The sequence below is a fragment of the Alosa alosa genome, chromosome 11 (assembly GCF_017589495.1).
Source record: "Alosa alosa isolate M-15738 ecotype Scorff River chromosome 11, AALO_Geno_1.1, whole genome shotgun sequence".
Classification (NCBI taxonomy): Eukaryota; Metazoa; Chordata; class Actinopteri; order Clupeiformes; family Clupeidae; genus Alosa; species Alosa alosa.
In genome coordinates this window covers 9613758-9630601 of record NC_063199.1, presented here as the reverse complement: position 1 = coordinate 9630601, position 16844 = coordinate 9613758, and the positions used below count along the sequence as shown (strand labels likewise).

The window sequence follows — 16844 nt, the reverse complement described above, 5'->3', positions numbered from 1 at the left end:
TTATTTGCTTAGTTGCCTTGACATGGAGAACTTCATAGGCCTATATGGGGAAAATGGAAGCATGATGACCGCAGCAAATCTTAAGTTATTTGTCCAGCTATTACAATATATTATACAATAACCAGGAAATAAAATAAACACATAAAAGTACATTTTAAAAATATATAACACACATTTTATTCGTTTCAAATAATAAGTTATTTACAGACATATGTCAGTGTCTTTACAGGGCACTGATTATGCTAGACAGTCTTGGCCCAAAATATTGAGCAAATATTTCTGGATGACCTTGATAAAATTTGGCAAACAGGCGCTTTTTATCTTTGAGTGTATATTGTGGGTCCTCGTCAATGGTCCTGAGTAACCCAAGTAACTCAACATTTGTTGACTGTCGAACATATTCTGGATAACCATGGCAGAAAGTAGGACCTTGAAGGTGGAGGCAAGAAGACAGAAGTCATGGTAAAGCCAAAAACTGACAGACAATAATTAATGGCCTAAAGAAAAAAAGTGTATTACCTGAAGATGTGTCTATCTGCCCTTGTTGAATATCAGCTAGTTTTTCACTAACTAACTTGTGAAAAGATCCTGGGATCTGCAGAGTTCATGTTAATCATTATAATAATCATCATCATCATCAATCGCAACTAGACAGAATTTAAGAAAGGTACCTGGAAAACTATAGAATGGTTGTCCATAATGAAAAGGACCAAGACATAAGCTTTGTCCTTTGACAGACATCTGTGGTTAATGATTGCCTTGGAAAATGTCCTTTTCACAATCATTCGGTTCTCCAACTGAATTTTGTTAAGAATGTACATTACAATCATTAAATGCATTCAGAGAATGAAACATTACAGGCACAGAATCTGGATTAATCGAATTGATATGACACTCTTCATGGACTCTGGAAACCTGAGTGAGGTCAACTTCCTTACCTCCTTATGCAACCTCTTGGCTTGTGGGTCAGCAGCCAAAGCCATGAAGACAAGTAATTTTTGGAGTTGCTCCCGCTGGTCCACAGGCAGGAGCTTCAAACAAAGTTGAATGGCCTCGAGAGCCAGTTTGAGATTCCCATTTTCTATACATCAAAAGCATATTGCAAAATGCAATAAAGACAAGTGCCACATACACTATTGCCAAATGTATTGATTGACTTGCATATGAATTTAAGTGGCATCCCATTCTTAATCCATAGGGTTTAATATGACGTCGGTCCACCCTCAGCTATAGCAGCTTGAACTCTTTTGGGAAGGCTTTCTGCAGGCCAGTCAAGTTCATCCACACCAAACTCTGTCGTACTTGCCTGACTTCATTGTGCCAAGTGTAAAGTTTGGTGGAGGGGGGTTATGGTGTGGGATTGTTTTTCAGGAGCTGGGCTTGGCCCCTTAGTTCCAGTGAAAGGAACTCTGAATGCTTAAGAGATTTTGGACAACATTACAACATTAATGTACAACCTCACAAACACGCTTCTGGAAGAATGGTCAAAAAATCCAATAAACACTCCTAAACTTCGTGGAAAGCCTTCTCAGAAAAGTTGAAGCTGCTGTAGCTGCAAAGGCTGGACCAACGTCATTAAACCCTATGGATTAAGAATGGGATGTCACTTAAGTTCATATACATGAGTCAAGGCAGGTGATCCAATACTTTTGGCAATATAGTGTACAAGAGGTTGCAAACATTGGCACATTCAAGTTAACTTCAGTTAGCAACCCCCTGCTGGTAAAATTATTCTAAAGTAAAACTCCCAGCATCCTTTAAAAAAGATGTGGTAATCTTTAGAAAATGAAACATCTTTAAAACAATTTAAATATGTAATAGGCTTTCAATATGAAATAGGTTAATTCAGATGTGAACAGTCTGTTTCATAGCTCAAGTGATTCAACAACTTCCTGGGCTGAATGTTTTTGCTCAGCAACTATCATAATTTGGAATAAGGACGAGCACACTGGATGCTTCTATGGTAAGTCCACCACAAAAACACTCACCAAGATGTTCTGTGATAACAGCGTAGACTTCTCCCATGTGGTCACCAAGCAGGGGAGAGTAGTCAGGTTGGCTGTAGTGTTTGGCAAGAACATCAAAAAGCAGAAGCTTGCACTGTTCCATGTCGATACTCTTGTTCAACTCATAATGGGTTATGGGTAGTTCACGGCTCACCTCAACCACCACCTGGTCTGGCAGAAACCCAATGCAGTCTAGTGCTGCGGACAGCCATGCATCAGTCCTACATTCAAACACATCAAGAAGTTATTCACCAAGCAGTCTCTAATAGGAAAAAAAAAAAAAAAACTCTGTTTCCAGTGTAAACACACAAAGGGGAATGATGGCAATTAGAAAACAATATTGCCTGGAAAATGAGAGTCAATGAGACCTTTAAGTGCATTGAAAATAAAAATCAACATACTGCGAGTCCCTAAAGGCCTGTATAATCTCCCGGTCAAGGAAGCTGCTCCTGTGCAGTGCCTCTTCATCATTCTCATCCAAGCTAGAGGACTGCTGCCAGGAACGCTCCTTGGCCTCCAACAGGCCCTCAAGGAATGGCAGGTCCATAATCTGCATTAGACGCAGTAATGTCTGCTCCTGCCACACTTCACTGACCACTGCAATCGAGAGAGAGCAATATCACCAAGACAACATGGTATGGTTGTGTATACAAAAACCATTGGGTGTTGTGGCTATAAAGCAAAAACATGTTTCAACTTGTTGGAGGCAGGCATAACAAACATAATGGAACTTACATGATTGTGACAAAGCATTATTTCTGGCTTGGGGGCTGTGCGGCATTGTGTCCTTTTTCATATAGGCTCCTAGAGTGGTGATTGACCTCACAGGTGTGCTATGACAAAGCACCTTCATCTCCCTTTAGTTAATTAAAAAGAAAAGGGAAAAAAGTACAGGATTCAAATGGAGAACTTCATATTTCCAGACAATGTTTAAACGGAGTAACAAAATAACATACCCTGTGTCAGGCATATGAAAACTCTTTTGTGCGAAGGGTGAAATAACTTGCTTGTCAAGCTTATCCAATACAGCATTCTCAGTGCTCACAAATCTGTAAAGGCTGCAGTTGGTATCTTGAAAGGTATGTTTTTTCTCCTTGCCAAACACTCTTTTCCCCACTGCCTCAATCACCTCACAGTCCATAAGGGCTTGGCAAATACGCACAGCCTTAGCTCGAGGGAAATCTAGGTCTCCAAAATAATTGTTCTGGACATGAGTCTGAATGGCATCAACTGCAGCAGATCCTACAAAGCAGTTTTTGTGAGCTCTGAGATGACGCCACCGTCGCTCCATTTGAACTTGCTCTTGAAGATGGGATATAACAGCGCTCCATGAGAGTGGTTGCACAGTGTTGCCCATTTTAGAGTCTGAAAAAAATTTATGAACCATGAGAAGGGTGACTGACCAAAAAGATTTGCCCTTGTAAAAATGTTAGGAAATCTTTAACAGAAGGTGATCATGTAAATGTTAATTAACCCCATGGCCAACAAAGAAATAATAGGCCTGGTAAAAATTAGGGGATCTAAAACGCCTGAGGCTTTTGGAGATGCTAAGTATACCTTGAGGAAGACGCATAGGACTGTACAACTTCCCCATAATATTTAAGGCAGCGGCTCTTTCCCGAATGGTCGCCATTATCTTCTTTAACCTCAAAGTCTTGTTGACGAAGACAGTCTGAGAAATGTGCTCCTTTTAACACCTCTCACTTGTGACGTCACTCCAATCAACTAACCATCAGGCTGTTTCCTCGTTCACCTGGCCATGCATTGAAAATAAAGCACTTTTGTTTGTAGGTTACTAGCAACAAACACGGTCTTTGCGATCATTTTTTAGTGAATTTCTGACTGAAACTGGAGTGCGTTGACAGCCTGTTACCAAAAAATGAAGACATTCCCTTCATATGCGTATCGAAACATAAACCCAATGTTGTTACTTCTCTCCCCGCTAGATGGTGACAGTGCGACAGAAATGTCAGCGCTGTAGGCTCAGAGAAATTTCACAGTAGGCCTAACGTCTTTGAGAGTCCTACTTTTTTATGCGGCTACTGTGACAGGTGCTGAATAGAGCAAGGTAAAGCCCCTCTTCATTTTCTCAATAAATAAAGTAACGCTAAAGGCGTAAAATATACAGTGAATTGTATATTTCAATAGGCTTGGTGTGCACTTTGGTCAGTCTTTCCTACTCCGTGTGAACCACAGATGCCCGCCCGCGTGAACAGAATACTGTGAAGAGATGCTAATGAGTAACTCAGCAACTTCGCCCTGCCTCAAGTTATCTCCGTTTTGTAATATTATTTTATGACTGTAACGTTAATGGAAGTGATCTACTCGGAATGAAGCTAGTACTGTACTACATCAGCGTACATTTGCTCTATATTATAAACACCGTTTCAATAACATAACGTGAGTAAACCAAGTTACTCTTGCTTGTCAAGCCATGTTAACCAAAGTCCTTTAGCTAAAGTTAGCATGTGCTTTAACTTGAGATTGAAAGATCAACACTAGCTAGCTGTAGTTTTGGTTACATAAAAACATGTTTTTGTTTTATTTGAAACGTAATGCTTACTGGTAGATTCGAAAGAACTGAAGGAGTCTAACTTGGAAGTATAGTCTGCATTACTAGCAAACAGCCAAATATCCTGAAACAGCCTACAATTTAGGCTTCCTGCGGGAACTGTCCATCATCTGACATTATCTGGGCAGTTAGAAACAGGCTATTCATAACTCATGAAAAATAATTCAGACATATTGTGAAATGCAATTGTCTGTCTTCATGGATGGGGTCCTTTCAATTTTGCTTTTGCTTTGCGTGTCTTATAAAAATGTTTAATATCTTATGAGGTGACTCAGTAGATACGCCAATAAAGAACATGGGCCCTTAGGGCAATTGCTAGTAACGTTAGCAACTCTAACAGGGTCATTTAATTCCTGCACACGATTGATCACATGTCACAATTATTGCTATTATAGGGGGACATCTCAATTCTATTAAAGTATCAGTTAAAGAGAAGACCTCCCACTTCAGACATCAGTTTTGATAAGGACATTGGGGACCATCTACAGGTCAAATTAAATAACTTGGGCCTGTATAATTTAAACAGAATGACAGTAATTTGTCTACTCAGTGCTGTTGGCACGACCTCTATTAAATTCTCATGGGCATAAACGGTTCAACCATGATGGGCTTTAGGTGTAAATTCTGTAGCAGAGGCAAATTTGTGTCAACTTTGCCCTGAGGTGCACCTCAAAGATTACAAAAGCAATTTCAAGGGTTGAAGTCTTTTACATTGGAGTATCTTGTCTCCCAAAATATAGAGGCAAATACAGCTGAGTTGTTTTGAATGAAATCCTTAACACACACCTAAATGGATCTGAAAACGAATTCAGACACAAGTCACCTGGGTTCCATGGTAAGTGAATGTTAATAGAATGTTAGATTTCATTTCAGAGGTGATTTACAGATTCAGTCAATCACATTACCAGACAAATGTGTATCAGAGCATGATTTGGACGTGTCTACTTATTATTTTACTTTTTTTGCAACGCTGTACAGGAAACAGACGATGGCATTATTTCAGTTCAATTCCTAGAATTTAAAACAAGTCTTCTGGATGTGGTACAAGAGCTACACATTAGGAGGGTAAGAATTTTACATTTTCCTAATTGATCCACAGAGAAATTGTATATGATATGCCTTGATGTGATTGGTACAATTTGTAGAGGCACAAAATGTAGGCTTGTGTAATGCTTTGATAAAATGTAGGGAGTTTAGTACAAGCCATACTTTTTTGATCATCTGGACATAAGCCAGCTGTACTTACATCAAAACAAGGTTGTGCACATGCATGCTTGTAAAAAATGGTAGCCCTTAAGCAAACACTTAAAACCTCACACAGGGCTATGTTTAAAGGTTAGGTCTTTAAGACAAAAACTGAACTATTGCTATCTGCCCACTTTTATTGTTATTGTCATGTTTGGAGAGAAACAATAGCATTAAAGTGCCTGTGTTCCCCAGGCATGCCATTAAAGCAACACTTTGTAGTGCCCTGGTTTATCGCTTTGAGGTTACAACGGAGGATGTCCTACAAGACATTTGTGTGCAATTGCACTGTGTATGGCTTTAAATAAACTAAATTATCTTGTCTGTCACATCAGTTATGTTGAATGATTTCAATTCACTGGCAATCTGAAACAGGTATGCACAATTGCAGTGTCCAGAACTGGGAGCGCAGGCCACTGTGAAGTTCAGCTGTTAGTTAACAGCCAGAACTCCTCTGTCCTCTCATGTTGTGTTGTCATCCGATTCTTTTTTCCTGTATTTCAGCCTGTCTTTATGGCCTAGTAGACCCATGGCTGTCCTCTTGTGATTTACTTGGATTACCAACTTTAATGTCCTTTTACAGAGCAAAAGCCCTGGTCAATTTATTGTTCCTCGGCCAACTGTTAACAGCTTTATCTAGTGTGCACTTTTAGAGTCTGCCATGCTGGTAGCCCACTTTAATGGGAACTTATAAATAAACTCCTCAAGTCCACTCCTACATGCATATAAAAAGTCACTATGTAGAACGCAATTGACTTTTGCCTACCTTTCAGGGGTGAAGGAGGATAAGGATGGCTTTGCACTAATATAGCTTATCTAATGTACCGATACTTACCCAAAGATGCTGCGTGAGCTATTTAACTGGACAGATCTCTCTCTCTCTCTCTCTCAGACTATCTAAGGCAGCATGTTATTGTTGTTTTTTTGGTTTATTATTTATTTTTTTAATTTATTTTAACAGAGATTACTACAGTGGAACCAACTAAGGTCCTGGTTGATCATTATTCATACCATCACTTGTAATTCAGTCAGTGAAGTAGTGGATATATATGCATGCATGTGCCAGATGTTTATTTTAATCATTTTATAAGCCCAGCTGAGCTGTGTTGAAGCAGGGACATTTTTATTTTTTTATTTTAGGGATTTATTGTAGAGGACTGCTGAATTATCAGGGGTGCAGCTGACTTGCAGCTTACTCTGTTTCTGCAGTCTGTTGCTGTTAGTAAATCAAGTTTTGCTTGCAGGATGCGGAAACTCGATATGAGGAACAGATCAATAAACTGGTCCTGGAGAAGCAAGAATTGGAGTGGCAAAAGGTATGTGATCATATGATTATACGGATCAAGGTAGAGTATGGTAACTGCATTAAAACTAGAAATGAAAATGATAAAGACTTTATAAGAACCTCCAAACTCAAAGCTATCTTGTGTTTGGTATTAAATGTCATATGCCGTATATGAGATTAAAGGTATGCTCTGCTTCTCACAGGAATCTGTCCAGCACCAGATCAGCTCAGTGACCAATCAGCATAATGAGGCTCTTGATACTGTGAAGAAAAGGGTAATGGTTTGTTCTTACCCCTCACCTTCAATCTACACCTAATCCAGAGAAATAGGGAAGTAAACATGGTGTTTTTTGTTCATACATTAGTTTCAGGCCCAAATTGGAAGCCTGGAGGAAGATAAGGTATGCTGGTTTCTGTTTTATGTGTGTCTCTCTTGTCAGAGGCTATAGCACATTCTAATTGCCTGGAAGTCATTATTTGTGCATAACAATTCTACAACACACTCACAGGGAAGGCACCAGCTCACTGCCGAGTTGAGAGAAAAGGAGATGATCAGTCTTAAGGAGGAGCTCAAAACATTGCAGGTAATACCACAGACAAACACACATGACACCCACAGTAATGTGGAGGGGTAGGGGTGGGTGAAGGAATGAGCCATGGGAAACACTATGGGATGCATGACCCTCTAAGTGACCTCTGCGGCTCTATTTGGTGTGGTTAGACAGGACATAGGTGATGTATGCTGCGCTCCAAGCTTCAACACTCCAGCGATTCTGACACTAAAAGAGCAATAAAAAAAAAAAAGACTCTTGTTACCTTTTTGCTTTAAGGTAAAATAATTGGATTATTACATTAAAAGCACACGAAGGCCATCAGAAATGACATGCTGGTATATGGCTCATAAGACAGTAATTACAGTACTAGAGAATAGCACCATAGCTTGTGTGTTCCTAAACCATGTTCTGTCAAACATGTATGCATCATGCTTATTTGGGCTTACTCAAGTAGATGAATGGGATCTGTCAACGGCATATGTCAGACATAGTCCAAGAGCATTAGTCAAACCCGGAACAAATTAGTAACAAGCTGCATTTTTCAGGATATGTTCAGAATACCTTTAGGAATAACATACTAAAAGTCCCTGTGAATCCCTCTTGTGCTTTCTGAGATATTCAAGATGGCATCCAAAATTGCCGCTATTTGGAGATTTTTCCATATCTCAGGCTTAAAACATAATACAAATGCAATAAGAATGTTTAAATATAAGTTCCCATACAAGGAATCCAAATTCACCATTGACACACTGCTAAAAAAAGTTAACAAAGATTACAAGGTCAATGTGACACAAAATTCACATAGTGTACCCATTAAGCCCAGGCACCATTTAAGCCCATTTGTAACTTTGTCATTTTTTAGAAAAAGAGGGGCCTGTCTAATGCTATTCATTATTTTGTCTAATCACACAATGTCTTTATTATGTTAGTTTTTATTTGGCACCAATCACATTTGTCAATATTGAATAAGGCTCACTTACATCTGTGCAGTCTCAAGGAGGCTCAGAGAAAGTCGCTTCAAAACTTTGGTGTTTTCGAACCCCTCAGATAGAGCCTCTTTTCAATTATTTTCAGCCACTGACTAAGTATGTAGATTCATATTATGTAAATTGGGAGATTATTGTTTGTTTTGTGTGTATAAACAGGTAGTTCAGTGTAATTTTTTACCATTTGGCTTTATGTAGAAAGATGAGTTATGCTAGTTAGCGCAGTGAGCAAACCATTGTCAATAGTCAATACATGTAGCCCTACTGATAGATATGTAACGGGAGTATTTTGCTCTCCATAAATATCCTCTGCGTTGTGTTTTTAAAAGAAAAGTTGAAATATTGCAACGTGACGTTCGAACTGGGTCTTACTGAATTTGTTTATTTTCGTACACAGGCTATCACATTCAGGTGCTCCTGTTGCGTGAAATCTGACAAGCCAGCCTGGGGTAGTGGGACACTTAGTTAAAAGTTAATTTTCGCGGAGCATAGCCCCACGTCACACCTACACCACACCCCCTTACCATTAGATACCCGTGGGAAAATAAAGAAAATACAAAAACTCTAAAAAGAAAAGCCCAACTTGTGGGGAAATTCAGGGAAACAACATTCCCTGTAACCCTGCTACAGATACACTGCTTAAGTATTAAAAATGTTGAGTGTACAAACTATATGTTTTCTGATTCATTTTACAAAAAAAATAAGGATTTGGATGGGTGAAATAATATTTTAGCCCACCTTGGAAAAAGGCATTTTTTGAACATAAAAAAATGCCTTTTTCCAAGGTGGGCTGAAATGGTACAGTGAACCAAAAAACAGCTAGCGTAAGCTAAGTTAAAATAAGAATTCCTTGTTAATTCAGAGAGTTTGACAAAAGAGGAAGAACTATGATGGCAAGTTTTAAAGCATATTTAGGCTACAGGCATTTCTGTATACATTTTATCATGTTTATAAACCATCTTAATGTCTATGAAAAATATGTGAACTTAGAAGGTTCAAATCTCTCATGTCGTGAGCGACTTGCGCGACAAAAACAACAGATTTATTATTTAGCAGTTGCATTTTACCAGTGACAAAAGTGATTTTGCAACTTTGGTAGCTCTTGGTTAGACAACAATGAGACAGCAATTTTCCCTCTATAACCTTTATAATGTAATAGCACATAATATAATAATAATATATATAATGCTGACTTCATATAATGCAGCACCAATGCCAGCTTTACTAGATGATGAGGGAGAAACTGAAGAATCAACACCAATTTCTGATGATGAGGATGATGACTGAAGTGATTTATTATTATGAAATGTCTCCATTCAATAAACTAATGATGAACTTGACTTACCCTAAAAAACATATATTTTGACCTTTTAATTACATTTGTATCAGGTTTTAAGCCTGAGATACGGAAAAATCTCCAAATGGCGGCCATTTTGGACGCCATCTTGAATATCTCAGAGAGCACAAGGGGGATTCACGGGGACTTTTAGTATGTCATTCCTAAAGGTATTCTGAACATATCCTGAAAAATTCAGCTTGTTACTAATTTGTTCTGGGTGTAACCCTATTACTAAACTAACAAATGTTTAATATATAGTCTCACATGCATGCCTATTTTCCTGTGGTACTTTAACATGCCTATTTTTCTGTGGTACTTTTACATGGTAGTTAACAAAACTGAAATATGAAATATTAATTTAGTTAATTTTCTTCATTTTGAAGTTTTGCAAGTTCTGGCTTGTCCATTTAATTGATATCATATTTTAATAAATTAATTTTGAAATAATTATGTGTATGATATTTTTTGTACTGAATTGTTCTTGTTTCTGTTGCAGCTGTGCAAGTACAGTATGGAAAAGAAGTTGAGCGAACTGGTAAGCACTGGTTGGGCTGAAGTAACGGCAAAGTGGAGAGGGACTGGAGGAGCGGGGGGGAGTATGGACGGCTGGGGGAATTGCAGAGGAGGCTCAGCTGTGGGAAGCGCTCATCAGCAGCGGCGGATGGGGAGTGAGCTTGACACTTGAACCGTCGGCACAGCCGAGAAAATATCACTATTAAAATTTTTATATCGGAGCCGCGCACCGTTTAACCTCTCAATGGGCAATGAGGGGGAGGGGAGGCTGGGGGAGACGAAAATCGCTTTGATACAGACAATCAAACAGTAACGACAGAAATTCATAATAAAAGGCCTTCAGGCATGCGTCAGAGCGGACTCCTTATCTGTTCTGGAGGAGCAGTCAGCCAAGTCGTTAAACAAAAGCCTCCAGGACAGCACAGCACCGCACCCACTCCACACAGTGCCCCCGTTGTGCTCTGAGGAAGGGGAGGGGGAGACATTTGAATGAATTCTTAGTACTAAAAGTTGTGCGGTGCTGGGGGATTGATTCAAATAAAGTAACGGGCTTGTCTGTGAGAATAAGAAGAGACTATATGTTTGAGTCCCAGGAGCAGAAGCTTGAGCTGCAGACAGAGAGTAAAGACGGCCACCTGAAGCAGCTGGGGGAGGTAGAGCAGCGCTTCGGGACGGTGTCGCGCCAGTGCACCATCCTCAAGCAGGCCCACGACAGACTGCAGCAGAACGGTACCATGCACCAGCCCCACACACCAGCTCAAGAAACATGGCCTGTCAAGAAAACTGTTTGTGCAGGAAAAAGTGGATTATTGTTCATATTTAAGAGATTGTTTACATTGTCGGAGGAGCCAAATCTGTCCTGGTGTCAGTTGTAGGTGAAAGGGCTTAGTTATTTAGTGCCTTAACACGTCTGGCCTATGGGTCAAAAAAGAGCTGGCAATTAACTCTCTCCTTGAGCATTAGTCTCATGACCTCTGTAAAGAAAGAGTTAATTTTGATAAAAAGTGACAGGTCGCGTATTATAAGTAGTCTTGTTTCTTTCAGATGCCCTTTCAGTCATAACTTCGCTTTCCTGATGTGCTGCTTACGCGAAACTGGCTTTGTAAACATATTTATCGTCGGCTTCCAAACTATAGTATCACTATTTATGTATAGCGGCAATACAGTTGTGCTGGTCCTGGCAGCTGCGGATAATTTAAAGGAGATAGGGGGCAGATCCTGTGTCCCAGAGAGCCAGTCTGGAAAGTGTTATATACTGGCCATTCATTGTGAAGAATGTTGATAGAACCTGAAGGGATGTTACCTTTTCCAGACTGGACTGTAGGGATTTCGGGCTTGTGCATTTTACTGTTAAGGTAGCAAAGCAAATTAGTCTGTCATGTACAAATGGTAACCGCATGCAGTTTGTTCTGTATCTGAAAAAAATATGTCTGACAATAGGGATCAATTTTTAATAAATGTATGAGTGAGTGTTTGAGTGTTTTTAATATCCCATCTAAATTCAAGACTAGTTTTTATACATTCTTTTTTTTTGGTAGTGGAAGAGGCCATCAAAATCAACAAGAAGATTACTACTGTGAATAAAAGTCAAGAATCAAAAATAAATACATTAACCCAGGTAAGTAACTTCTGTAAATGTAGTATAATAATAAAACTCATTGTGTAGTTCTCAAATTCTCAATCATATGGACTTGGTCCTGAACGTGAGTGATTTGTACTATTTTGTTGAGGGTTCAGACCAGCAGAGAGGGCTGATCTGTGTGTGTGTGTGTGTGTGTGTGTGGGTATACTTTATGTTACTGCAAAATGAGTACATTGCAGAATTCTCTGCAGAACAGAGAAAGCCTGTCTAAATTGGCTGCTGTGTGTGGAAACCCTTCACCGTAGCTACCTTGAATTATTCCTACAACAATTAATCAAACAGTCCCCTCTACCAGCCAAATCTTTAGTCAATAAAATATGGAAATGCTAACATATAACCCCATAAATACTTCTCCTTGAACACCTGTGCCACCTGTATTTATGAACTCCATCTGTGCCTTGCTCATGGTGTGGCTGTGATGGCTTCAGAGGTACCCGTAGTTAGCTTTTGCCTGCCGCAGGATGTGAAGAGGCTGCAGGGCGAGCTGATCAAGGCGAGGGTGTCGTCTGCGTACCAGTCGGGAAAGGAGAGCTCCAGCCTCCGAGAGCGCGAGCGGCAGATCCAGCAGCTTCAGCAGCGGCTGCAGATGGTACTTGAGATTTCACACTCGGCTACTGGGAGCTGTTTAGTGGCACATCATGGTTGCTTTATTTGCTAAAAGTGCATTTTGTGACTGGGTTTATAGGAAATGGAGCTGAACAGCAAACTTCAGTATGAGAATGATGCTGCTCACTTGGAAAAACAGGTGAGATTTTTTTCTACTTTTGTTTGGTATTTCAGCTTAATTTGCCATGAACAGTAACTTATGTTTTATCAAACTAGTTGGTTACAAGGGAAGTATCAATGCAAATAACTCACTTAACTTAATGTGTGTGGTTCAGAATGACGTGTGTGTTTCTAAGTTTTGAGCAAGCATGCCAATGTATTTGAATGTGTGTGTGTGTGTGTGTAGGGAGTGATGAACTCCCTGCAGCAGGCCCAGCAGTTGGTGCACACACAGACCCTGGCTCTCAGTCGATCTGAGGCGGAGCTCCTCACTCAGAGAGAGGAGTATCAGGTCAGCGCCTTCCAGCCCTCATATGTCCATGTCATCGCCCCGCACACAATATACACACTCACTGGAATCAAATGAAGGCCCTTACAAACAGAGTATTTTATTTACTCAGCAGCCAAATTACATTTTATACCATATGGATGCTTTAGGAAAATGACACACAATTTTGCAGATCTGTAGGTCCCAAACAAAATTTAAGAGGACAGTGTGTGTGTGTGTGTGTGTGTGTGTGTGTGTGTGTGTGTGTGTGTGTGTATGTATGTATGTATGTATATACATATATGTATCAAGAAATAATAATCTGGATAATGTCATAAAGATTTTCTTAAATTCATAAATTTCATTTGAAGCCTGTATTTGTTTATGCAAGCTAGTGTATGACACATAGTGAAAATGGTATGTTTCAGTATTTGAAAATTCAAATCACTGGGAGGTTTTTTGACTAAAACCATCTCAAATCAACCCAATTCAGTACCACAGCACTGAAAAGTCCCCATGAGTCTTTGATCAAAGCCCCTCTCTACCCAGTTTGGAAATGGTAATGATCTTAATTTATACAAGAGCCCAAATAAATGATGGAGGCCCCACACAGCCAATAAAGATGATTGAGGATGTTGTATATCACACTGTGCACATTTAGGAAGCATGAAGTGCAACTGAATAATAGTAAGTGTGTTTATTTTCCATTTACAGCCTCCTGTCTTTACTGCCTCTCTCTCTCTCCCTCTCTCTCTCACCACAGTCAAATTCGCATATTCATTCATTTATTAAAACCATTATTAACATGACACCAGGCAGCTGATTTGTATTGGTGTCCCAGCCTGTTTAGGGCCCTCAGTCTGGTTTAAATAAACACATAAAAATTTATCATTGCATTAAAATTTCCCGGGTGATTAATTTTACGGCCAGGCCCTTAAAAGACAGCACGAGCTGGTTCTGGAAGAAGCCAAGGGGAAGGAGGAAGGATTTGGTCATCTGAAGGAGGAGTGCAAGAATGACAACATCCTGTGGGAAATAGAGGTACATGCCCAGAGAGGCACTGAATTACAAGTCTGACAATATATTTATGTATCAGATACGATGTTCCCAATATGTCTGAAGTAACTTAAACAGATCTATTTGAGCATACAGCGATGTATTTGAAAGGCTGGTAGTGAATGCATACACATGTAATGTTGTTTTTCGCGGCCGCTATTTGCCAAACCTGAGTGAATTCCTCCTGGATTGTGATGAACCAGAAACAGGCGCTGCAGCAGCAGATCCAGAGCCAGGAGGAGAAGCTGCGCTCAGTGAAGGAGGCCTATGAGCATCTCCACCACAAGCACAAGCAGCTCTCCGCCGCCAGGCTACAGGCTGACCACAGACACAGCCTGGAGGTACAGTAGAGCAACTATGGAAATGATCCGCCTGATTGGTTCATACTTGGATAATTAGATGATTATTTAGATAAGTCCGTGCAGGCCGGAAAAGGCTTTGCATAAACATATAAAGCGTATAAAGATCCCACACAGCGTGGTCGCACACAGTGGTTACTATACATTCATATTTGAAATTAAAATAATTGTTGAGTCATGTTTCTGGTCATACACGGTGTCAACTAAATACCAGATATTTGACTGTTTTGTTTAACAGTATGGACCGATGTACAGCACAGATGGAGACAGTGAGGTTGCTGATGGCCAGCAGCCAACAGATGCACACAGTAAACGTGTATCCTCTGACGAGCAGATTGATCCTGTCAGGGCAGAACAAAACTGTACACAAGGGAATGACACTACAAATTCTGAAGCTGAGCCAGGTCAGAGTAACCTCTGAAAGCTTAATGTTTACATTGTTCTCTCTGGCCTCCGGAATGTTCGCTTCATTTCTCAGTATCGCACATGAATGCTCACTTCATAAGCAGCATGAAGTCATAATGAAAGTGCGATTTTTATGCAGAAATACATTTGGAATGCATTTAGTGTGTCTGCAAAATGTTTGCTTGTTTGTTTGTTTGTTTAGCTAACTCCTGCATCCTTGATCACTGAAATCTAAGTCTAAGATTTTGCCGACAGATAAAATCATTGAAGCCGCTGAGGCTCAGGAGATGGCAGCAGACAGCTTTCCTTCCAGGCCACACTCGGACTTTCATGTCGAGACTCAGCCTGCCCAAGCTGATACACCACCACCTTACCACCCGGATGCGGAAGAAAACAGACAGAGTTGCCCCCTTGACCATTCGGGACTCGGACAGACAGGAAGTCCCGTTGCCCCAGTTCTGCCCAAATCTGTTGCCAAAGATGGATCGGATGATCCAGTGGTAAGCGAGCCAACAAATCCCAACGTCAACCAAGCCCCTGGCCTCTATGAGCACAATCAGTCCAGCGCCTCACTGAATGTTGATGAGCTGCCTGTGGCAGACAAAAGCAGCAGTGACAGCAGCAGTAGAGGTATGGTCCACTGGAGTGGAGAGCTATCTGTAGCTGAGACCAGCTCTGTTTATGGTGCTGAGAATGACCCTGTGGCTGGAGGGAAGGGGGAGGTGGGAGTGCAGCAGACTCTGTGTACCCCTGAGGCAAGACATCCCCAGTCACCAGATAAGGGCTCAGACAGTCAGGCAGTCGCTCCAGCACAGGGCACGGTCTGCACAGAGACCCAGCCCCAGACACCAGCGGCAGAAGCCGCGCCACACAATGCTTCCACCTCCCAAACAGCAGGTGAGTGTGAAACCGTTGCCTCAGCCCCTGAAACAGATCAGGCACGTCAGTTTACCGGTGATGGGCCTATCAAGGTTGCCGCTTCCGCACAGCTGGACAACAACAGCGCTGATATTCCCCAAGGTCTACACACACCCATCTCACAATCACAGCAGCCAGCTGAGCCAAGCTCCTCACAATGTCTGGACCAACCACAGAATGACTTCTCCCATCTTGCTCTGCAGTCTAGAGATGACCTGAGCAGCTGTGTCCCAGAGGCAAAACATCTCCATATCCAGAATGAAGAATGCTTACCTGTGACTAGAGAGAAAGTGGAAGCAGTCCAAGGGGTCAACCCTGAGAAGCATGTTCCAGCTGTAACCGCAGACGCTAAATGCAGCTATGTCTCCCCTAACATGGGCTCCCCTGAATTATTCCCTCCAACATCCTCTGCCGTGGAAGCAGACCCACCACAAGTAGCCAGGCCCTCTGAAGAAACGCGTTCCAGTGACGGCCAAGAGCACCAGGGCAGCATTCCTGCAGACGCTCAAGTCACACCTCAGACGTCAAACGCTGAAGCGGAGGGCGACGAGAGGTCACCTTCTCGAGCGGCGGACCATCGAGGTGCCCCGGGGACAAAGCCGCACAGGTCCTCCTTTGTGTGGGGGGGTGCGCTGCCTAAAAGCCTGCCGCTGCTGATGGGTTCACACGGCGCGGAGGGCTCTCCCGGTGACACCCAGGGCAGTGCTGTCTGCACCGTGTCCACGGCGGCTCCAGGGCCTGCCGTGTCAGAGCACAGATCCACAACACCACACTGGAGATTCCTGGAAGTTCCCTCCACCCTCTCAGCCCCTATCTTTCAGCAAGACAGACTTAACAAAAGAGGTGAGTGTCTGAAGGGCAGTCGTCATTGTGTTATCTTGTGTGTGTGTGTGTGTGTGTGTGTGTTTTACATTCCTTTATCATTAATAGT

General features: G+C 41.4%; 2 protein-coding genes across 7 annotated transcripts in view; one reads left to right on the top strand and one right to left on the bottom strand.

Moving 5' to 3' along the window:
• Positions 1-152: 152 nt before the first annotated feature.
• Positions 153-3653, bottom strand: LOC125303675 (DEP domain-containing protein 7-like). The gene is made up of 9 exons (XM_048257549.1): positions 3564-3653; positions 2963-3371; positions 2742-2863; positions 2408-2603; positions 1989-2227; positions 939-1081; positions 672-797; positions 520-595; positions 153-429 (listed from the first exon to the last, which is right to left on the bottom strand). Exons 1-9 carry the CDS (start codon positions 3637-3639, stop codon positions 224-226), a joined length of 1593 nt encoding a protein of 530 aa, XP_048113506.1. The 5' UTR covers positions 3640-3653; the 3' UTR covers positions 153-223.
• A 329-nt stretch (positions 3654-3982) lies between these two features.
• LOC125303598 overlaps positions 3983-16844 on the top strand; it is a 30617-nt gene continuing 17755 nt past the window's right edge. For 3 of the 6 annotated variants that reach the window (XM_048257427.1, XM_048257423.1, XM_048257425.1), the window contains exons 1-17: positions 3983-4074; positions 5319-5413; positions 5557-5643; positions 7068-7139; positions 7312-7383; positions 7474-7509; positions 7618-7692; positions 10484-10522; positions 11088-11229; positions 12039-12118; positions 12603-12731; positions 12828-12887; positions 13095-13199; positions 14106-14216; positions 14435-14572; positions 14829-14994; positions 15251-16756. In XM_048257427.1, coding sequence (XP_048113384.1) covers positions 5369-5413; positions 5557-5643; positions 7068-7139; positions 7312-7383; positions 7474-7509; positions 7618-7692; positions 10484-10522; positions 11088-11229; positions 12039-12118; positions 12603-12731; positions 12828-12887; positions 13095-13199; positions 14106-14216; positions 14435-14572; positions 14829-14994; positions 15251-16756 — 2863 coding nt within the window. In that variant the 5' untranslated portion in view covers positions 3983-4074; positions 5319-5368. The other 3 variants (XM_048257426.1, XM_048257424.1, XM_048257428.1) reach the window with 3 other exon arrangements.